The sequence below is a fragment of the Balaenoptera borealis genome (genome assembly GCF_965194805.1).
Source record: "Balaenoptera borealis genome assembly, chromosome: 6".
NCBI lineage: Eukaryota > Metazoa > Chordata > Mammalia > Artiodactyla > Balaenopteridae > Balaenoptera > Balaenoptera borealis.
This window is the reverse complement of record NC_138863.1, coordinates 81,598,960-81,622,686: the sequence shown is the minus strand read 5'-3', so window position 1 is coordinate 81,622,686 and position 23,727 is coordinate 81,598,960. Positions and strand designations below refer to the sequence as shown.

Genomic DNA, 23,727 nt, shown 5'->3' with positions numbered 1-23,727 from the left:
TGTCCAGAGATTGCAAGTTCCCCCTTTCCTCCATCTTTCAACAGGCTTGGGAAAGTCATGGTCATGCATGGGACTGGACTGAACGTGACATAATGTACAAGGATATGGGTGTAATATAAGAATCAGGACTGAATGAAGTAGGAGTAGAATTAAATTTCTGGAATGAATGATTAAAGAAATCCTGCTGAAGAAGACCTAAATAGACATTTCTCCAAAGAAGATATACAGATGGCCAACAAACACATGAAAGGATGCTCAAATCACTAATCATTAGAGAAATGCAAATCAAAACTACAATGAGGTATCACCTCACACCGGTCAGAATGGCCATCATCAAAAAATCTACAAACAATAAATGCTAGAGAGGGTGTGGAGAAAGGGAACCCTCTTGCACTGTTGGTGGGAATGTAAATTGATACAGCCACTATGGAGAACAGTATGGAGGTTCCTTAAAAAACTAAAAATAGAACAACCATACGACCCAGCAATCCCGCTACTGGGCATATATCCTGAGAAAACCATAATTCAAAAAGAGTCATGTACCACAATGTTCATTGCAGCACTGTTTACAATAGCCAGGGCGTGGAAGTAACCTAAGTGTCCATCGACAGATGAATGGAGAAAAATGATGTGGCACATATATACAATGAAAGAAATGAAACTGAGTTATTTGTAGTGAGGTGGATGGACCTAGAGTCTGTCTTACAGACTGAAGTAAGTCAGAAAGAGAAAAATAAATACCATATACTAACACATATATATGGAATCTAAAAAAAAAAAAAAAAAAAGGTTCTAATGAACCTAGGGGCAGGACAGGAATAAAGACACAGATGTAGAGAATGTAAAATAGATAGCTAGTGGGAAGCAGCCGCATAGCACAGGGAGATCAGCTTGGTGCTTTGTGACCACCACTTTGTTATACAGCAGAAACTAACACAACATTGTAAAGCAATTATACTCCAATAAAGATGTTAAAAAAAAATAAAAATAAAAAAACCCTCGGACTTCCCTGGTGGTCCAGTGGGTAAGACTCTGTGCTCCCAATGCAGGGGGCCCAGGTTCCATCCCTGGTCAGGGAACTAGATCCCGCATGCTGCAACTAAGAGTCCGCATGCCACAACTGAGACCCGGCGCAGCCAAAATAAATAAATAAATAAAATAAATATTAAAAAAAAAAAAAAAGACCCTTAGTATGCATACTAAAAAAAAAAAAAAAGAAATCCTGCTGATAATTTAGGATTCCAGGAAATAAATAGTATGTCAATTATATTTTCAAATGAAATAGGTTGGTCTATATTCTTTAGTCAGAGTCATCTGGATCCTAGGCTCCATGAGGACAAGGAGTAGTTTATTACCAGCCTCAGTTGTCCCAACAAGCACCTAGGACAACTAGGACACAGTAGGTGGTCAACAGACAAATGTTATCAAAATGAATGAGCAGATGAACCTAATGCTTATTATGTAGGAATCCCTAGAACATTAGAGCGGTTGCTGAACTATGACACCATTATGTCCAGAAATTTGGTTGGGTTTAGATCTGGTTTGTTTTCCTGCCTTTCATTAGAATTGTGTGAAATTTTGTTCCCTTTCCTCCACCTTCGAGTTAGTTAATGGATTCTTCAAAGACATCTAACTTCTCTGTGGGATCAGTACCCGCTTTATTGTTAACTACACACATTGAACCCAATTACACGCAGACATGAGTCTGAACATCAGATTAGACATGGTATCTGATAGCTAATGAGATTAAGCACTATGAACTCAGAAAAGACTGCCGGGCATCTCCCAAATTCAGTGTAACGAGTGTTCATGATATTCTTGTTGCAGGGGTGGCCAAACCTAAGGGCAGCATGAAGTTCCTTAGTTCTTGCCACGTGGTTCTTTCAAGGACATGAAGAAAGTCCATGTTTGTTGCTAGGCTATACTGTATTGATGTTCTGAATAAAACAGTAGTAGGTTCTTTGAAGCAGTAGAAACATGACAGAGTGTACAGATGCCTGAGGGCAGCAGAGAGTCAATAAGCCGTCCTCTGTCAGGAAGCTGAACACTTCCTGCTTTAAAGGATGGGAACTCAAATTAGAGCAGTTTCACTAATTTTTCTTTTTCATCTGGCTCCCAGAGTTTCATTTTTTAGTCTTTAATTACTCTTCCAAAGTACTTTTTTTTTTTTTTTTTAATGAAGTGCTGTCAGGCATACTGAAACCTTTGGAGGAAAAGTAATGCGTTCTTTTTTTTTTTTTCTTAATAAATTTATTTATTTATTTATTTATTTGCTGCATTGGGTCTTCATCGCTGTGCTCAGGCTTTCTCTAGTTGTGGTGAGCAGGGGTTACTCTTTGTTGCGGTGCACGGGCTGCTCATTGCAGTGGTGTCTCTTGTTGCGGAGCACGGGCTCTAGGCACGTGGGCTTCAGTAGTTGTGGCACACGGGCTCAGTAGCTGTGGCTCGCGGGCTCTAGAGCACAGGCTCAGTAGTCGTGGCGCACGGGCTTAGTTGCTTCGCAGCATGTGGGATCTTCCCGGACCAGGGCTTGAACCTGCATTGGCAGGCGGATTCTTAACCACTGCGAAACCAGGGAAGTCCCCAAAGTGCTTTTATAGCACTATTCAAAAAGGTTATTTTTACATTTTAGAAGTATGAAAATTACCCAGTTATCAATTATCAAATCACCCAATCATGGAAGCCTATTTAACGTACCTTGATTTGTGATGGTAATGAGGGAAAGGTGAGTCCCCAGGGGGCAGACCAATCAGTTTAGAAAAAGCCTGAATCAGCACATTGTTGACACCAAGAGTTTGATTGATCCAGCATGAATAATTCAAAGGCTTTATTTATATGTTAAAGGTGAAAGGAGAATGGATAGTTTAGGAAAAGTAATGTTCTTTTTTCTTTTTCTGATATGCACTTTTTGAAAAAAAAAATTGTTTCATTTCACGCTTGGTTTAATGGCAGCTGGATTAGGCAGAGCCTGAGTGGTGTGTGCAAAATGCATGTCCCCAGAGCATAAGAACAAGTTCCCTGCAGGACTAGAGCAAGCACTTTGGCCAAGGGAGATGCTTGGCTGCAGGTTTGACAGGGGATGGAGAAAGCATCAAATCTCCCCCTGTTGGAGGGCCTGTTGCCAAACACCAATAGGGTTAATTTTTGCTCTTGGAGGAGGAAACGCTGTGGACCACAGTTAGTTTAACCAGATGCCAAATCTTTATCCAAGCTGGTCATTTCTTAATGTTTCTCTGGAGATTAGAATTTTTCAAACAACAAAATTTAAAGCTTTTAATTTCTCCTTCCCTACATCCCCGACTCATGAGCAGGGAAATGGCCTTACCAGGAAATGGGAAGGTGCTTTGCGGCAGTCATGTGTCCAGAAGAAGGTTAGGTGTTTTAGATGGGAACTATGACCCAGAGCAGATTAGAAGGTGTGATGGTTTTATGTGTTAACTTGACTAGGCTGTAGTAGCCAATTATTTAATCAAACACTAACCTAGGTGTTGCTATGAATTTTTTGTGTGGATGTGGTTACCATCTACCATCAGTTGACTTTAAGTAAAGCACATTACCCTCCATAATACAGGTGAGCCTCATCTAATCAGATGAAGGCGTTAAGAGCAAAAACTGAGGTTTTCTGGAGAAGAAATTCTGCCTCAAAACTGTAGCATCGATTTCTGCCTGAGTTTCCAGTGAGCCAATTTCAATACATAGGTAGATAGATAGATATCCTCTCTGATATATAAGATATCAGATATATAAGATCATTGTCTCTCTCTCTCTCTCTCTCCTGTTGGTTCTGTTTCTCTGGAGAACCCTGACTGATAGAGAGGGGTGCTCAGCTACCCTCTTCCACCCCACAATGGGAGGATCTCAGTCTCTTTGTCTCTCTCTCACGCACACCATTCACCATGTGGAATCATACATTACAGATTTATTCTATGCATTGAAGGTGTGGGTTTGTCTAGAGCTCCTTGTTCAAATGCCAGTACTATCCTGGAGAGGGAAAGAAAATGCTGAAAACAAGAGATAGGAAGGTACCAAGAACAAACATCTTCCTAGCTGTTCTGGGGGTGGCCGAGGTAATTTGAAGAAACTCCAACAGTATGTAGTTTCTATATCATTTAGAACTGATCTTGGCCAGAAAGTACAAATATAGGCAATTATTCAGGAAATAGATGGGGATGGGATTTAACAGGACATAGAGTGATGTGAGCCAGTGGTTCTACGACTTCCCCTCTTCAACAAGGGTTTGATTCAAGTGCCAAATAATGGTGTCATCACATATGGGGGCTTAATGAAGGTGGTAGAAATGCACATGATCAGTAATCTTGGAAGCCTGGGCATGTGGTTCTGAACAAGTAAACTGCAAGTTCAGTGACAGAGTAAGTGAGAGGTGCTGAGGAGAACATAACAGAACACACGAGGACAGAGGACAGAGTCTTCCTCTTTCCATCCTTCAGTGGCATATGTCAGTGTGTCCTTTTCTGACGTAACTGTCTTTGTACGGAGATCTAGGTGGAATACGTACTGCGGCCTCTGCTCTCTGTCTGCTGTGCTTGGTCTGCCTTCTCCAAAAATGGTTAACATTCATTAGCTTTGAGATCTTTTAAAAACCGGATCCTGGTTCCCTCCCTATGGGGAGAAGAGATATTATATCTGGTGCAGGCCTAGATCATATTATTTAAGTGGTGCTTAACTCTCTAAAGCAAGCTGAAGCAAAGAAAAACTGCAGAACAGATACCCTGATCATTGTACCTTTAAGATTTGGCTCATTCCTGCTAAGTAGGTCTTGCTATTAAGTTGTAAACCTAATATTAATTAAGGTTCTTCCCCTAACTAGCCTTTGGTTAGGATTTTGCTCAGTGTCTGCTATGGTCATAGCTTGTGGAACAGGCATTTATTTCTGTATACAGCTTAGGGGATCTGGTTGAAAAACCAAACTGAGGATCTTTGAAAGTGAAGACCCAAGATACTTCTGTGCTCCTTTGTGAGTGATGAGGTCACACTGGATTAATCATATGTTAGCACAGTGAAATTGACCCATAAAGATGATGAATGAGCAGTAAATTCATGGCTATGGTAAGACTCCCATTATTGGGTTTTTTTTCCTGTATCAAGGAGGTGATGTCCCAAACTATAGGGCTGGGTGGTATTGCTATTGCTATATAGCTTCAGCTAGAAAAAATGATAAAACCTGCCTTAAGAGCATTTCTTAATTTCTGCTATCCCATCAGTTTTATGTTTCCTTGTTAGCTCCCTGAAATTCTTTTGGAAACCAGGCTGAGCAGGAAATGCTCATGGGTCCTGGCACTGTGTCCTGAGTGCCCAGGATCCATGTCGTTTCACTGTGTTTGAACAGAGGGTCCAGATGTAACACTGCTTAGCGTGATTGACAGCTAGCACGTATGTGGAAAATGCCAAAATAAAAGAGCAAAGAGTATGAGAGCTGGAAGACACTTGGACATGCTCTACAGTGAACAAGGCAAAAACAAAACAAAACAAAAAACTCATCAGACCACTAGCTAATCCACACTGGCGGTAAAATTAGATAGAACCTAATCATTAGGCCCTTTTACTCTGTAGGTTTTCCTAAAGTTCATGGTAAGAAGCAAAAAGAGATTATAGATGTTCAACATGCTTTTATTCTAGGTCTCTTGTGGGAGCAAGGGACCAAGACACTCTTTATTCCATTTTGCAAGGTTGGTTTCAACCTCCTAGATAGGGGAATATTTGTTCTATTAAAAAGAAATAACTCCAGGCACAGAAGTTCAGTATCTCTCTTAGTAACTCTTGTTTCTTCCACAATCTAGAAATTCTTGTATCTGACTTGATTTCTTTCCACATCAGTTATTTTTCTTAACTTATTTTTGTTGAATATAACATACATATAGTAAAATACATTTAAGTATGCAACTCGGTAAAAATTTAAATATACATGTATATTCACATGTAACCACCACCTGGCGTCTTAGAAGCCTTTCTTTGAACCCTCCCAGTCAGTACCCAACTCTCAAGGGTAAGTGTCATCCTGACTTCTGTCAACTTAGATTACTGTTTGCTGTCTTTGAACTTGATACAAATAAAAACATGCAGTATTATTTTGTATCTGGCTTCTTTTATGCAACATTGTATCTTTGAAGTACACTACATTGTTAGGTGTAGGAGTAGTTTAGTTTTCATAGTTATATACTATTTTGTTGTATGAATATAACATGTATGTATCCATTCTACTGTTGATGGTTATTTGGATTGTTTTCATCTTGTGGCTATTATAAATGAAGTTGCTATGACATTGGTTGTCATGTCTTTAGGTGAACATATGTCCTCATTTCTGTCGGTTATATACCTATGAGTGGAATTGCTAGCTCAGAGGATATAAGATATTTAGTTTTAATAGATAGTACCAAAGAGTTTTCTAAAATGATTAGAATAGCTTATACTCCCTCTAGTAGCAATTGATTATTATAGTCACTGCACATCCTCACCAACACTTGATATTATCAGTTTAAATATTTTTAACCATCCTGTTGGGTGTGTAAAAGTATCTTATTGTCATTTTATTTTGCATTTCCCTGAAGGCTAATGTTGTTCGGCACCCTTTGTGGGTGGTATTTATTGGCACTTCTTTTGTGAAGTTCCTATTCAGATCTTTGCCCAGTGTTTTCACCGGTTGTCTACTTTTTTCTGATTGATTTATAGGGATTATTCTGGATAAGTCCTTTGGCAGATATATGGATTGTTTATATCTTCTCTCACTTTGCAGCTTATGTTTTAATTCTTTTAATGGTGACTTTTAATGAAGAGAGGGTTTTAAATTTTTATGAAGTCAAATTTATCTTTTCTTTCTATTCTATTTAAGAAATTAATCTTTGCCTACCCCAAGGTCTTAAAGATACTCTCCTGTTTTCTTCTAGCAGCTTTATTGTTTTACCTTTCACGCTTATGCATATGATTCATCTGTAATAGAATTTTTTATATGTTATTGGGGGAGTCGATAAAGATCATCACCTCCACCCCCGTCCCAGCACCGTGTACTGAAAGGACCATCCCTTCCCTCTGTGATATATGTGCACCTTTGTTGTAAATCAAATGGCTACATAGCCGAGTGTCCGTCTCTGGATAATCTATTCTGTTTCTATTCTAAAGTTTCTGGACTATTTAATCAGTTTTAATTACTGTGGCTTTATAATGTGTTGATATTCCATCCTCTAGCTTTGTCCTTCAAAACTGTCTTTGCTATTCTTGGCCCTCTTTATTTTTATTATAAATCTTAGAATCAGGTTGTCAATTTCTATAGACACATGCAAAACTCCTGAGATTTTATTTCAGATTATTTTAAATCTGTCGAGCACTTTTGGGATAATTAATCTCTCTCCCAGTCAGTGTTAGCTGATTTCTTCATGTTCTACCTTTAGTGGATGGAGAGGCATGATGTTTCTGCCTCATTTGGGGCTGAGTGGAGTCTGTCTAGGACAGCAGCAGGAGACATGGTTTCCCACCATTGTTCTCAGTTCCAAATGGGAGTTGGGCTGTATATCTTCCATCTGCTCCTCCGGATTGCTTCTGTACCATCTCTGCTCTGCTCTGTGCCCTGGGACAGTGACCAGTCTGGACAACTACAATGGGCTCCCTTGCCTCTGGCTCCCGGTTAGGTTCCACCAATGGGGAAGGAACATGGGCAGGCAGTCATAAGGAGAGAAGAGAGTGAGGTCAGGGTATTAACTTCTTGACTCCTTCCCTGAAGGGTCACTTTGGGTTGGCTGTGTTCCTAGACCAAAGGCTGTTACAGCTTCTACTGGGAAGCCTTCTTTTTTTTAAGGGTTAAAAAAATTTTTTAATGTGTTCTTTTTTTTAAAAATTGAAGTATTGTTGATGTACAATATTATATAATTACAGGTGTACAATACAGTGATTCACAATTTTTAAAGGCTATACGCCATTTATAGTTATTATAAAATATGGGCTATATTCCCTGTGCTATACAATATATCCTTGTAGCTTATTTATTTTATGCATTGTGGTTTGTACCTCTTAATCCCCTACCCCTATCTTGCCCCTCCCTGCTTCCCTCTACCCACTGGTAACCACTAGTTCGTTCTCTGTATCTGTGAGTATGGACAGCCTTCTTCTTATAACTCTCTCCCTCTGGGACCCCTTTAGCCTAAGGGTGGTAACGGCACCCCCATCACTAATGTGGGGTACCCATTATCCCTTGTTATTTCCCATCACCCTTCCCATACCTTTTTTAAACTCTTCCCAATTTGAGTAGACTATCTCTTGCCAAGACTCAGATTACTACAGAAGTGGGAGAAAAAGAATTTTCTCAACAACTTAAAAGAACTTTGAGAATGAGGTTCAGCTATACGAGGGATAACCTTGTTGGGTCCGCTCACAAAATTGGACTTCTGGCTAAACCTGCCTGAGCATAGCATAAAGGCTCTACTCTTCTCTTTCTAGTATCACTGGAAATCAAGAGACTCTTTATGATGTAAAAAGTAAGATTAGTAGCCTTGGACTTCCCTGGTTGCGCAGTGGTTAAGAATCTGCCTGCCAATGCAGGGGACACAGGCTCGAGCCCTGGTCCAGGAAGATCCCACATGCCGCGGAGCAACTAAGCCCGTGCGCCACAACTACTGAGCCTGCGCTCTAGATCCTGCAAGCCACAACTACTGAGCCCGCGTGCCGCAACTACTGAAGCCCGCGCACCTGGATCCTATGCTCCACAACAAGAGAAGCCACCGCAGTGAGAAGCCTGTGCACCTCAACGAAGAGTAACCCCTGCTCGCCACGGCTAGAGAAAGCCCGTGCGCAGCAACGAGGACCCAACGCAGAAATAAAGGGAGGGAGGAAGGAAGGAAGGAAGGAAGAAATCATGTAAAAAAAAAAGATTAGTAGCCTCAAAGTATACCCTTAAATGTCCACAAGCATTTCAGCCATAGATTACTGTTCACTTTCTTACTAAACTAAGTTGATAATGGATGCTGCAGTGTCTGTGCTTGTATCTGAGAAACACCCACGACACTGCCTGAGGATGTTAGAAGGTGAGGTGAAAGTGTCAAATTGGCATAAACTTTAAAGTAGCAATAAGATTGCTGTTATTTGAAAAATTAGAGTTGAAGCACTTCTGGGGACAGCAGCCTTAAGCTACAGTGAGTGAGGGAGTATTACGCTGAAATGATTACATTGAAATCATTTAACTCCTCTTTTGACAGTTGGGTTATTTAGTTGTCTGCTTTAGGAATTAATTTTTGGAATGACGTCTGCAGCACTGGTGAGGACTGCTGAATTTCTTTCACTGAAATGGAAATCATGTCCAAAATGTCATTTCATGACAACAGTAATTAACCCGAATCACACATCAGATAGTGCCGGCAAATGTGACAGGACAAGAACGGGTGGGAGTTTAAAATGAAAAAGTCAATAGCAAATAAAACAGGATATCACATATTTTTAGATGAAGTTTTTACTTCTTCAGAAGTATGCAATAAGTGGAATTCTGCCATCATCAATTTACTTTTTTTTTTTTTAACATCTTAACATCTTTATTGGAGTATAATTGCTTTACAATGGTGTGTTAGTTTCTGCTTTATAACAAAGTGAATCAGTTATACATATACATTTGTCCCCATACCTCTTCCCTCTTGCATCTCCCTCCGTCAATTTACTTTTTAATTGGACAAGTCTGCTTATGTGTTCATTTCTGTGCATAAGTCAGTGAATCATGTATTTGGTTTTCATTAGCGGCTGGAGCTCCCAGTGCCTTAGCTCTCACCTCTTGCTCCCTTGAGTTACTGTCCAAAAATCCACTGTGGCATCACACTGCCCCCCCGGCCATCCATCCTAGGAGGCCACTCCATCTCTTATACCCCAGGTGGCAAAATGGTGGCCATTAGACATGTTTGTTTGTCCCACACATCATTCTGAAGAATTGTCTTAAACTGGGAGATACAAATAAAAATCTTAATTTCTGACTTTTCTTGAGAAAAGTGGGCCCTCCACTCGTACTTGGTGACAGTGCCTGGGTGGTGGGGAAGGATGTGCCCGGCAGGGAGCCATGGTCTCACCTGGCCAGGCTGAGTTCGTAAAGTGACCCACCTGTCTCGGGTGTCATGTGTTGACATGTGTTAAACACATCAGGGATGATTCTAGGTACCAAATGTGAGTAAGAGAAACAGCTGATTTGTCTGTATATTTATTGGTATGAGAAACTGTAAGCTCCAAGGCCAGAGACCTTGTCTCGTTTGTCTTGGTATATCCCCAGTGTTTCATAGTTAATTGAATTGAAAGGAAGCTCTACTTGGGCAGATGAATCTGGCAGTGGTATGTAAGATGCTTAAAGGAGGATGCTGAATGTTTGAAAAAGGCTATAACCATAAGTTGTTACTGAGAACATAGACCAAGGTGGTGGCAGAGGGAATAGAGAAAGACCCCAAGAGATAATTTGAATGAAAATCCTGGGACTTCCCTGGTGGCGCAGTGGTTAAGAATCCGCCTGCCAATGCAGGGGACACAGGTTCGAGCCCTGGTCCGGGAAGATCCCACATGCCACGGAGCAACTAAGCCTGTGCGCCACAACTACTGAGCCCACGCACCTAGAGCCCATGCTCCTCAACAAGAGAAGCCACCGCAATGAGAAGCCCATGCACCACAGCGAAGAGTAGCCCCCGCTCGCCACAACTAGAGAAAGCCTGTGCACAGCAACGAAGAACCAATGTAGCCATAAATAAATAAATAAATTCATTAAAAAAAAAGAAAGAAAATCCCACTGGATCTAGAGACTGGCAGGAAGTAAAGGAGAAATAAAAACGGAAAGGTGAGTTTAGAGCCTTAGGAATAGTGGTGCCATTAATACAGCTAGGAGGGTGATAGGTAGAAGTTCCAGGATCCCTCCTGCTCCCCAAGTCCCAATCTTCTGGCGTGAAAGGAATTTGAGGCTTCATTATATTCATGATTTAGCGAATGCTAGTAGCTATGGTCAGAATTTTTCCCTTATGTTTTTCACCCCAGGGCTAAGACCATCAAGAATACAGTCTCTGTGAACCTGGAGCTGACAGCAGAAGAATGGAAGAAGAAATATGAAAAAGAGAAAGAGAAAAACAAGACTTTGAAGAATGTTCTCCAGCATCTGGAGATGGAGCTAAACAGGTGGAGAAATGGTAAGGAAGAATGAGAGGAAGAATGAGGCATGAGCGTGTGCTTTTTTCCCCCTACAACTGTTGGCATCCTGGGGCACTTGGGAAAGAGTGGATGATGGTGGAGCTTGGTCCTGCCTTGCAACCACCCATGTGAACAAGCAGATGTTGTCTTATTCCCTAGCACTGATCCCCGCCCCCACCCCATCACTTGGCTGACGTACATTCTTTTTTTTTTGACCCAAACACCCCGATGGCTTTCGGGGGAAGGGTTTTTTAAATTTTTTAAATTTTTTAAATTTATTTTTTGGCTGCATTGGGTCTTCATTGCTGCCCACGGACTTTCTCTAGTTGCGGTGAGTGGGGGCTACTCTTCGTTGCGGTGCGCGGGCTGCTAGTTGCGGTGGCTTCTGTTGTTGCAGAGCATGGGCTCTAGAGTGCAGGCTTCAGTAGTTGTGGTGCACAGGCTTAGTTGCTCCGCGGCATGTGGGACCTTCCCGGGCCAGGGCTCGAACCCGTGTCCCCTGCATTGGCAGGCAGATTCTTAACCACTGCACCACCAGGGAAGCCCCTGACATACATTCTTAGTGTGGGCAAGTGACTGTTTACAAGGTTCCCTTAATCTATTTGCAATGAGATGCGCCTCTATCTATTACTGTAATTCACTCCCTGGTAGCCATATTTGAGGTTTAGAGGGCAGTGCCCAAGACTTTGGGGGCTCTGATTGCTTTTGATTAAATGAAAAATATCATTCTCTCCTATGTGAGTCTTATAATCGATTTGGGGTTAAAAGTCACCGCTGGCAAATATTTGCATTTTTATTTGCCCAATTCATCTTCATGCTCTGCTTCTTCAGAGCCAGAAATAGAGGATTCCTGAAGAAACTCTGTCCTAAAATGGAGCCTTAAAGGCTTGTTTCGTGACTCATTTTTCTTTTTCCCTGAAACATTCTCTTTGGTTTGTTCTGCTCAAAGAAAACATCTCAGAGGGCTGACATGCAGTGGTGGGTGGGTTGTGGGCGAGGTGCTGAAGAAGGGTTTCCAGATCCAGGCTCGGACAGATTATTTTAATGGTTTTCACTTGGTGACAGAGGTTAGAAGGTAGAAGTCCCCCTTTTGTTTTTCACTGAAACAAGGCAGCTTGGTGTGTGTGTAGGGGAATAGTGGATAGTTGGAGGTTGTTCTTCAGATTCTCTGCTGCCGCGTTTGGTACTTATTTCAGGTGCTGCATCAGATCTCAGTCTTGGGTAAGTGCAGGAGCCTAGGGGCGGCTGTGCAGGTTTGGCAGGTAATCTGCCTGCTTATAACTGCAGAGTTAGCAGCAGATCGTCTTGTGATTATATGTTTGCCACTGTTTTTGCTAGGAAGGGTGGGGTGTCCATGAGCTACTGTTCAATTGAAAAAACAATTACGTGGCCAACCAGGATTCAAGAGAGGTTCAAGAAATGACCTAGTAGCCTAAATAACACAATTCTTTTCTTTTGGGGAGACTTTCTAGCTGCACAAGTGTTTTGAAAGCTGCCAGAATTATTGAATAATTCAGCACCTGCGGCTGGTGGATGATTCCTTGCAATTTGGCAGGAGTAGGAGAGTGGGGAGGAGTGCTTGGCAAGGCAGGGAGTGGCTGTATGAAATTTTGTTCTATTTCTGGGATTCTCTTGGGTCACTTCTCTGCTGGGCAACTGGAACATTCAGTAAAGCCTTTTGACAAGGGGAGGGGGAACTGGCCTTAGAAACACTGTGGTGTGGGCAACTAACCTTGTTTTTTTCTTTTCTTTCCTGTCCTTTGCCAAGCTCCAACCCTCCAGTTCTCCATCCCTCAGTCAGCTGTCCTCTGGGGTCTGCCCACTGCCCTGTTTGCCTAACTCACGCTCATGCCTTGGCATCTCTTTTGGGCACTCTCCCCTGCTCTTGGACTGTTCACTTGGCGTCATTTTAATTCTTTGTCCCACCTTGCAGATCCACTCAGAAATTTACTGTTTTCCATGCCCTATAGGGTGAGATCCTACCTAAGCCCTTAACTTACATAATTCAGGAGAACTAATGTATGGTTTCTGACACGTGATAGACTTTCATAAATGTCTGTTAAGTAAGCATGTGTTTAATGCAGTGCCGGAGATTAAAGGGTGAGTGGTCAGGCATGGTCTCTGCCCTCATGGAGCTTGCAGGCTGGTGGGGGAGATAGGCTCCAACCGCGATGAATAACCGTGTGATGCTAGTCTGTGCTGTTCATCAAGAAAGGAAAGTGTAAGGTGCTAAGAGTTATTACAGCAGAGGGCCCTGAGCTTGACTCAGGTCAGCAAAGATTTCCCCCAATAAGTGACCTAGGGAATAAGATCTGAGAGAAACAGAGCAGTTAGCTGAGCAAAATATGTGAGGGTGGAAGTGCGGGTAGGGTGGGAGGAGCCAGGTTTACAATGACCCTGAGGGGCGGGAGCGCGAAGGCCAGTGTGGAGATCTGGGGGTGGGCGAGACCGGCTGAGATGGGTGAGAGGGACAGACAGGCCCGTACAGGGCTATGTAGTCCTTGTTCAGGATTTTGGTCCTTATCTTGGAAGCAGTGAGAAGCCATTCAAGGATATTCAGCTGCAGATCGTATGATGAGATTTGCATTTTTGAAGATCCATTGGTTGTGTTGGAGGATGGGCTGCAGGGCGTGGGAGGAGGGCTAGGACCTGGGGTGGTCTTCCAGGGATGAGATTATAGTCGTTGAATTGAGAGACAGGGCAGTGGAAAGGGAGAGAGATGGATGGACCGGAGACGTATTTAGGAGGTGAAATCAGCAGGGCTTGGCGAGGAGTAGGCTGTAGGGAGAGAGAATGTCAAGTTTTCTAGCTTGCTGAGTTGGATGGAGGGCAGAACTGCTCACTGAGACAAGAAACACAGGAGAACCAGAAGGGAGACAAGGGAGGTGAGGAGGGGAGTTTGAGGTGCCCATGCAACATCCAGGTGAAAATGCCAAATAGGAAGTTGGGTCTGGAGCTCAGGGGAGCTGCCACGGATCTTTTGGAGGTAACTGAAGGCATAGGTAGGGGTGAGGTCCTCTATAGACTCCTGAAGAGAGGAGAGGGAAGAGAAGAGGGAGGGTCTTGAGAGACCCCTCCACTCACCCCCACCATTACCATGTCATCACTGAGTGATTAAGAGTAGGGAGATCCATGGAGCTCTCCTGTCCGGCAAGCTAACACTTTTTTTTTTTTCTGGAAGCAAAAGTTTTCAGATGTAGAGAACCTACTGTAGTGGTATAAAAATGTCAGGCAGGAAAGGAGACAGGTGGAGGCATGGTGGAGTGGTCCTTTGACCAGGTATGAGTGAAGGACTATTTTAAGGATTAACTGCACATCCAACAAAACCCGGAGGCTTTCTGTCCTGTTCCGACACTAGGCGTTTAATCCTCCAGCAGCCCTTGAGGCAGGATAGGAGACTCGCTCAAGGTGACTCCACAGGGCACTTGACTCCTGAATTCATTCTCTTTCCCTTGTGGGTGCAGCCTGCGTGCAGCCCTGGTAGTTTGTGTTTAGGCCACGGAGATGAGTGTGAAAAGGAGGGACTGGAATTCCTTCTGTGGTGTCCCGTGCACCCTGATTCCTCATGGTCACGAGGGCACGGCTGGGATATGTCAACTAGAGAGCAGGGATTTTGAAAGGTGGAGTGGAGAGAAGAGGCAGTGCCCTCCACTAAAACCCAAGTGGCAGGATATTTCCAACTTTCTTTTGAAATTTGGTACGCACATTGGTTCTAAACTTGTGGGAGGGCAGCCGCTGAGTTCACTGCGGTGACGGCTACGCATGGATATTCCCAGGTTGCAGTCAGAACGTGATAAAGGAGCGTTGTCAGCTGTGTGCACCTCCCTTGGGAAAGAGATTCCTTTCCTTGCACAGTGTTTATAATTTAAAAACTTGGCTGCTCCACTCCAGCGGTAGGAGAGTAGGAGAGGAGGGGTGTATCAGGGAAAAGCATGCATACGTGTGCATGCCTGTGCTTTTGCCTGTTTGCTGTTATACAGAATGAAGTAGGAATACAAAGGAGTAGGAAAGGCAAAATAATGTGATGTCTCAGCGGCCAGTTGGGCCCAGGCAGGTACTGTAAATAAGTGAAGAGCGGTACGTCTGATACAGTTGGCCACAGGAGAGAGCATTCCCTGCCCAAAGTCATTCAAAAGCCATGAAATACTATCCTATTACGTGCCTATAGGCTGGTCCTCACCCCATCCCCACCTATATTCTTATAGCTTAATGGGCTACTTCCGATGCGAGCTTGGTGGTTTTCTCCACTGGGTGTAGTAGAACATTGATTCTCAGAACATGGCCTGGGACTCGTAGTAATGCACATACCACACCAAACCTTAATTCATTTCTGCCACTGCCATTCAGGCAGCGTGGCCCAGGGCATGTGCGTGGGAGCTTAAGGGGGGGGGGTCACGCCTTGTTTTTACAAAGCAGGAGTGGGGAGAACCCTCCACTCTCCTGGCTCCATTCCCCACTGGGCCAGTGAAGGTCCTGCCAGCTTAAACAAAAAGAGAAAGCAGGGAACTACATTCAGTATCTTGTAATAACCTATAACGGAAAAGAATCTGAAAAAGAATAGACGTGTATGTATAACTGAATCACTTTGGTGTATGCCTGAAACTAACACAACTTTGTAAATCAGCTATTCTTCAATTAAAAAAAAAAGGCTATGAGTGACTCACAGAACCGAAAGAACAGCTGAGGAACTGGGCTTATAAGGGACCACACCTGGAGTGGATCCCCTCTAAACGTGTTTCCATCCTTGTCTCGTGCGTTGGAGACCCAGAGGCCCTGGAGAGACGGAGGATACTGCGCTGGGTGGTGTGCTTTGTCTGGGGAAGGACAGGACACGCTGATGTGTTGTCTGACCAAGACTACATGCACTGGAGGGGATAATTCCTCACAAGGCAGTCAAGGTGCTGTTGTGAGAATGGGTGTTTAGTGTCTGAAAAACAACACATGTCCACCACAATCTCCTAGTGACATCTTGTGGGCTAAAATCGATGGGCAGTCTTTCTGGAAATCTGGAGGCTCTGTTGGCAACTTTAGCCTCGTGGAAATTTGTTCAGCCTGCTTGTTTAAGGACAGATAGAGGGAGTGGGCAGCTGTCAGAAATAGGATCTTTCTTTTTTTCCAGCTCTGTTGCTTGTTGATCGTATGTACAGAAAGGATTCGAACCATCCTGTAAGTGGGGATAGATTTAGGTAGTTCAGCTTCCACTTCACCGCTGCCCCCTCCTCCTCAATCCATCAAGAAGACTCTAGACAAGAGGATGGGGAAGGAGGGCTGAAGGCCCAGGGGCATGATGCTTCGAGGGGGGTTGAGTCCATAGTTCCCAGTCTCTGCCAGGTCAGTCTTTACACATGCCCTCTTCTCTGGTACTTTTTTGAATTTTGTTCTTTAAAAAAAATGATAACTTTTTACAAGGGCTTAAGTCAGAAAAAGAGGCCCTGGATATCCAGGTGTCAGAAGTGCAGGGAAATGACCTGATGAAACTGCATATCTGCAGCATCTCTTGCATAATATAATATTTTCTAACAGAGTGGATGTAGATTTACCCCATCTGCTGAAGTCATGCAAAGAAATTATTTCATCCCAATCTGAGAAGGTGTGGAAAAATCAGCAATCTCTAGAGCAGATTTGTTCTCCAGATTTAAAACCTGCCAGGCCAGCAGGCTTGGTTCCCTAAGTAGCTAAATCTGTAACCTCGAGGTTGATGGGGGCTCCGTGGAACTGTGCAGCCTCCGTAGTTGGGACACAATTTGCTTTTCTGGCATTAAATATGTAGAAGATGCTGGCCCCCCTCTCAGACTCATGATTATTGTAGAACTTCAGAAGTTAGCATTTCGTTTGAGAGCTCTAATTTGTTAGGCCCTCTTCCTTCTTTTGAGAGCACAACGAAACACTAATAGAAATACTGATCGCTAGGAGAATCGTGTGGCCTGTTTAAGAAGAATGTAAAGAGGATGCAGAGTCCTGGGTGACCAGTTTATTAGAAAATTACTGCAGAAAGGATTAGAGAATGTCTTAAGCTTCTTACAATATTTTGAGGAAATACAGTAAAAGATGCTATTTGAGTGCAAAATAATCCCATAAAGGAATGATTTTTTTTAAACCTCCCATTTATATAATGACATCTTGTATCCAGCTGCTCTTACCCATCTGGCAACTTAAAGATTTCCTTTTCGTTTCTTTGATATAGAAATTACCTGCCATTAGGTCTGCCACTGGGCCTGTTTAATTGGTATTAAAAGAAAGTGCCTCCTTTGCCAGATCTGATCTGGTTTCTGGCGGAAGCTGTGAGTGACCAGCCAATCTTTGCCCTGGAGCTGCAGAGAGAAGCCAATTACCTTACTATGTTCTCCAGAGGCTTTAGGGACTCAACTTATGAAAAGGATAACTAGCTTGTTGCTACTTCATGTGTGAAATTTTAATGAATTACTGGCAGTCTAATGGTTTTCTTTCTTTCTTTTTTTTTTTTGAAAAAACAAAACCCCGAAAAGCCTGTTTTAGCATTTTTTAACTAATAGCACTAACAAGAATTTTTGATTAGTCTGTCATTCTTGTTTATTGCAGTTGATGGATTTCTACTTTTTGTGGAAATGTTATTTATGCCCTCTGGGGGGGTTTTCATTTTATAATTAAAGTGCTCTGCAAACCTTATAGGTATGCTCCAACTGAATGCTCCTGTGTACACACAAATCGTTTTAGTCCTTAAAGGTAATTACATCTGACAATAGGAAATTAGGAAATGCCCGAATGCTTATGTAAAAAAGGGAAATGTTTCTTGCGGGGGTGGGAGGCGGAGTTTTCATTCTAAAATATCAGATGCTTTACCATATTATAAGCTCTTTCCTTATAGACAGCAGGTATAAATCCTCAAGGGATAAACTAAGAGAAATTTGCTATTCATGCAAAGGAGAATAAAAATAAAAATAGATGCTAATCTTCATTTGTGATCCTTTTCTTGTTCTCCTACCTCCAGATTTTAGGGCATTATTTCTCCAGGGTTTGTTTGCAGCTGTCTTCTGTGTTACAGTCAGTTATTCCGTAATCACCTCATGGGGGCTTCTCCGGAGACCCCATCCACTGCATTGCAGGGAATATTCTCCATTAATGCTCTGAGATTGCCATGGAGACAGATTGCCTGGTGTCAGGTCCTGCATAGTGCTGGGAATTTACAATCCCCAGACGTGTTTGTGAGCTGGACAGTGTAGTTACCAGGGACGCTTCTGGAAGTCATTTCCTCGGTCCTTTGAAGGGCAGCGGTGTTTGGGAAAACCTGTTCTTGGTTCCTCTCTGGGCAGGAGCTGTACTCTCCCCCAGACACCCTCTGCTTTCGTTCCTGCGTGTTGCTGCTTTGTTCTTCTCGGCGTGAACGGCTGCTGCAAAAAATAATCCTGACTGCCTGACCTTTAGAATAAAAACTGGGATGGGCTCACTGTTTAGATGTAGATTTGTGGGGGACATGTTGATGCTTCGATTCAGAGAATTGTTCAAGGGAAACCAGAAAACCTGCTATAGGTTTCAAATATTGTTTTCATAATAATAAAAATAAACCCAAATATTGTTTCCATAATAATAAAAATAAACCCAAATATTGTTTTCATAATAATAAAAATAAACCCAAATATTGTTTCCATAATAATAAAAATAAACCCAAGTGGGAAGCAGCGGCATAGCACAGGGAGATCAGCTCCGTGCTTTGTGACCACCTAGAGGGGTGGGATAGGGAGGGTGGGAGGGAGGGAGACACAAGAGGGAAGAGATATGGGGATATATGTATATGTATAACTGATTCACTTTGTTATAAAGCAGAAACTAACACACCATTGTAAAGCAATTATACTCCAATAAAGATGTTAAAAAAAATAATAAATAAATAAACCCTAAAGGCACTCGTATGGCTGTATTGTATTTTTTGGGGGAACTGAGCTCTAACTGCCAAAGGTATTGTGAAGACCCCAGAAACACTGATCTCAGGATAAGTAAAAATGATATTTTATCTGCAAAACCTAAAAAGTTGACAATTCGTCAGGAAGAGGAGGGGATAAGAGATGGACTTTTGTGTTTTTTACATATACTAGTTTAATTAATCTTTAGAACAGTGCTGTGTTAAAGGCATTGTTATTTCCTCGCCTTTGCAAAAAGCAAGAGGTTAAGCAGGAGATGGCTTGATAGTAGCTAGAGCTGTAGAAGGTGCAGGGTGGCTTAGTGTCCCACTTTGGCACAGACTGTGTTTATGCAGTGTCTGTTGGTCACTTTCAGGTGCCTCAGAGCAGCGTCGGCTAGCTTGTTGAACCTCTCTAAACTGGGACAACTCTGGAACTTTGTAATGCTATAACTTCTCAGTGGAAGAAGAGGGCAGCTTTAGGGATAGTCAAACCTGTGACTTTTGGTTAGAGCAGGTCACCCACTGCTAGGTTGTGGGATTCATCCCTGACTCCTGCCCACCCAGACAAATGGAAATACGCACTGGGCAACTCCTTAGCTCACCCCAACCTCACGATATCACTGCCTCTGTGGCCGTTTGGAAACAAAGAATGCAGGGAATATGTCCTTTTCAGATGTTTTTGTATCTTACCTCTGGACTTGGGCTGAATTGGCCTGTGGACAGTATGACTATATTCTGGCTGGTTTCTGGTCTAGTGCAGTTAAGAATTTCATCTTCATTATGCTTTAGCTGGAAGATCAATTCATACTGCACTGGATTGCCCTGTTCACAAATTTCAGAAGCTAGGATTGAAAAATTAGAGATACAGTCATGATCCAAGTGGGGGAAGGACATTTACCAAAGTGTTAGTGGTGAAATTCTCTAGAGAAGGAACAGAGTTGGGAGGTAGAGGTGAAGGAGGGCTTTCAAGTTTTAGTATATACTCTATGGGTAAAAAAAGATATTTACATATATATTTTTATAATTTTATATATATATATATAATGTTTTTTTTTTTTTAATGAAAGCTTATTTATTTATTTATTTATTTATTTTTGGCTGTGTTGGGTCTTCGTTTCTGTGCGAGGGCTTTCTCTAGTTGCGGCAAGCAGGGGTCACTCTTCATTGCGGTGCGCGGGCCTCTCACTATCGCGGCCTCTCTTGTTGTGGAGCACAGGCTCCAGACGCGCAGGCTCATAGTTGTGGCTCACGGGCCTAGTTGCTCCGCGGCATGTGGGATCTTCCCAGACCAGGGCTCGAACCCGTGTCCCCTGCATTGGCAGGCAGATTCTCAACCACTGCGCCACCAGGGAAGCCCCGGGTCTTCATTTCTGTGCGAGGGCTTTCTCTAGTTGCAGTGAGCGGGGGCCACTCTTCATCGCGGTGCACGGGCCTCTCACTGTCACGGCCTCTCTTGTTGCGGAGCACAAGCTCCAGACGCGCAGGCTCAGTAGTTGTGGCTCACGGGCCTAGTTGCTCCGTGGCATTTGGGATCTTCCCAGACCAGGGCTCGAACCCTTGTCCCCTGCATTAGCAGGCAGATTCTCAACCACTGTGCCACCAGAGAAGCCCCTATATATAATGTTTTGAAGCACACACACACACACACACACACACACACACACACACACCCTTAGGAACTAGAACACGGTACTGCTTTTATAGCCCATGGACACAGCAGGCTGTAGATAATATAGATCCTTTAATTGGATGAAATCCGGTCTGCACACTAAGGTTGTTGATGGACGCTTCAAACCAGGAATTGGAACTGAATGAAATAATGATTTGGTTCAGATTCAATTCAAAGGCTATTCAGATATTCCGGTTTTGTTTCAGGTCAATAATTTTAGAAAAAGGCTTAGGTACAGTACAGTGTAGTTGAGCTTCCGAAGAAAAAAAGGTTGGCTCAGTTTTGTATTCAGCAAAGTAATCATTTATTCCAGGCTTTGCTTCAAGTTGCTGCTTCAAATGGAACTGTGATACCAAGGTGAGATCATTGAGTGTTAATTTTATTTGAAGTGGAGGCCTATGGTACCATTTTGTGATTATCAAGTGAGATAGTGGAGTCTTAAGCAGCAAAGCTAACCCTTCACAAAGTGCTTTGTTTATATTGAGATAAATGTACACAATCAGTGTTCAGGTGGGTTTCTTGAGACTTGATATATACTGTTCATGAAGCCATGGATTAGGAGTTCAGCTCTTCTCTCATTTGTTTCTGGGTGTCTTTTTTTTTCTGTGAGAAATTCCCTCTGGCTCAGGACAGTTTTCCTGGGGAATTTCCACAAAATGCATTTTACCGGCTGAGAACTGGGTGAGGCTTGGAACGTTGCAGACACTCACTGATTGTAGCAAACTGAGTGTGAAACTGATGGTAAACATTGTGATGGAAAAGTATGTTTGGTTTTGATTTGCTTTCCAAGAAGATATTTAAAAGACACAGTTGAGCCACATGGTTTTCATAGACTCCTTTTTATGCAGTCTGTCTTTGCAAGGTGGTTTTCTTGTTGGGGATAGCCGTGGGCCAGCTTGAGAACTTCACCTTTTCCCTCAACTTGCGTGGTCACATTTGGTACTACTTCCTTCGAAGGCCCCATAAATGCTCCTCTGCAGACCGAGAAGCGGTATGCAGAGTGTCTGCATGATATTCTAGATGTGCTGCTTTTTCTTTCCTGGGATTACCTGATATCACAAGAAATTATTCTATTTGAACTCTCCAGTTGAGACCATTAATTCTGACTTCCTGGGGGAGAGGGTGGTAGTGGGATGTGCGTTTGTGCGATGTCAGTCAGAGTTCCCGGGTCCGGGGCTACCCTGACTTCCTGTTTCAGAGTCAGAGATTCTCAGAGTCTGAGGATTTGGGCCCTACGGTGTTCTATTAACAATGGCGAATTTGTTGCTTGATTTGGCTGTTTCTATTAATGAAACAGTAACCTAATTAATTGTAATTAGGATGCCTCAGAGGTCTGTTTCCCTTTGAATCAATCGCTAGAGAGAATATGATTCTAGTAAAGCCCTAGCATAGTCCTCAACAAAGAAAATTGTATGCAAAATTTCTGGGTATCGCTGCGAAGTTGGAGAGCTTGTGTGGTTGATGGAACCAGTTTACTTCAGTGATGCATCACGAGGGAGGGAGTGTTACGTAGTCTACTTCTTCCTTAGACCCATTTTGGTCAATTCACTACGACCTTTCTTGTCAAGTAGAAAGAACACAAGCTATAACTCTCTGCAGCAGTTCCTTATTGTGTCCTCTGTGTCTTTTTCACGGGAGTGACTATTTTTTGGAACTCTTCCTGGAGGGCTGCATGCTGAATTTCTTCAATCCCTAACTCCTCTCGGCTGTGCTTTGCAGGAGAAGCTGTGCCGGAGGATGAACAGATCAGTGCTAAGGACCAGAAGCCCCTGGAGCCCTGTGATAACACCCCCATCATAGACAACATTGTTCCTGTGGTTGCCGACATCTCTGCAGAGGAGAAGGAGAAGTATGATGAGGAGATCTCCAGTCTCTACCGACAACTGGATGATAAGGTCTGTAGTCAGAGATTATAGACCTCACACTGGTACAGAAACTAAAAGTAGCAGGTCCTAGATTTACTGGCTGGAAGCAGCTCAAGCCCCACGGAACTGATGTAGGGCTGCAGACTGATGTTTGTGCCTGTCTTCCTAGTATTTACCCTAGCTCTTCATTGGGCAGACAGACTCAGGGAACTGGATTCATGTGGAATGGAAACTTGATTGGAAGAGTGGAGTGTTGGCCTGGGTAGACAGAGTCTTCACATCTAGAAATTGGATGGGGCCTTATCACTGCATGAGAGTAGAGGCTGCGTGATCTTTCTTTAATTGTCCCTTGTTTTCTTCTCTGGGCCTGTCCATCACCTCTTGGAAATTCCAGCAGTGTCCCAGCTATAGGGGCAAAGGTGGTAGCTCCCAAAGCTCAGGTGTGTACTTTAATCACGTAGCTCTAAGACCCTGGAATGAGGAGCCAGTAGTAGCAGCAGCAGTAAGGCTGTTTTCAGGGGCATCCTCTTGAACGAAGTAGTTTGGACATGCTGGGATGTCTAATTTCATGGCAAACTTTTGGGACTCAAAGAACCATGTCAGTGCACAAATTGGAATAAAGGAAAGGAGATCTTGGAGAACACTGTATCATTCGTTCCCAAAGAAGGTCGGGTTAGGAATCCCAGAGGCAAAGGAAATTAAATTGATGTTTCACGTGATCTTGGCATATTGCCCTTGGAATATCTAAATCCTTTCAGTTCATTTCATCAAGGTTGCTGATATTTTTGGTCTGATTTAATCTTTTCTGCTGTGGTTCAGCTCAGAGTGCTTTGGGACACCTCTGGCTTGGATGAAGCAGCTTTGTTATGTTAACGTTGTCATTAATCTTACAGGCCTGTCTCTTCTGAGTAAAGCTCAGTCTGGTATCACCTTCACAAGGGAAATGTGACTGGTTGCCATAAGGAAGCTGGTTCTCTTTGTGCCCATGACTCTGGGGGTTTGCATTACAACTGCAGTGTTCAACTGGGGTCGCCTTACCCTTTGGGTAACATTTAATAAGATATTCACACCGTGAGAGCTGCGTTAATTACTCTTTAGGCACTAGACATAGTTACCCTTCCATTTCTACCCAGGTGTTTTATGTAAAACCTCAAACAAAATGAGAGAAAAGG

General features: G+C 43.1%; 1 protein-coding gene across 2 annotated transcripts in view; it reads left to right on the top strand.

Moving 5' to 3' along the window:
• Window positions 1-23,727, top strand: part of KIF5C (kinesin family member 5C) — a 174,442-nt gene that overhangs the window by 96,608 nt on the left and 54,107 nt on the right. For both annotated transcript variants that reach the window (XM_082397238.1, XM_082397239.1), the window contains exons 11-12: window positions 10,996-11,144; window positions 22,410-22,585. In XM_082397238.1, the coding sequence (XP_082253364.1) occupies window positions 10,996-11,144; window positions 22,410-22,585 (325 nt within the window). The remainder of the gene's footprint in view (window positions 1-10,995; window positions 11,145-22,409; window positions 22,586-23,727) is intronic.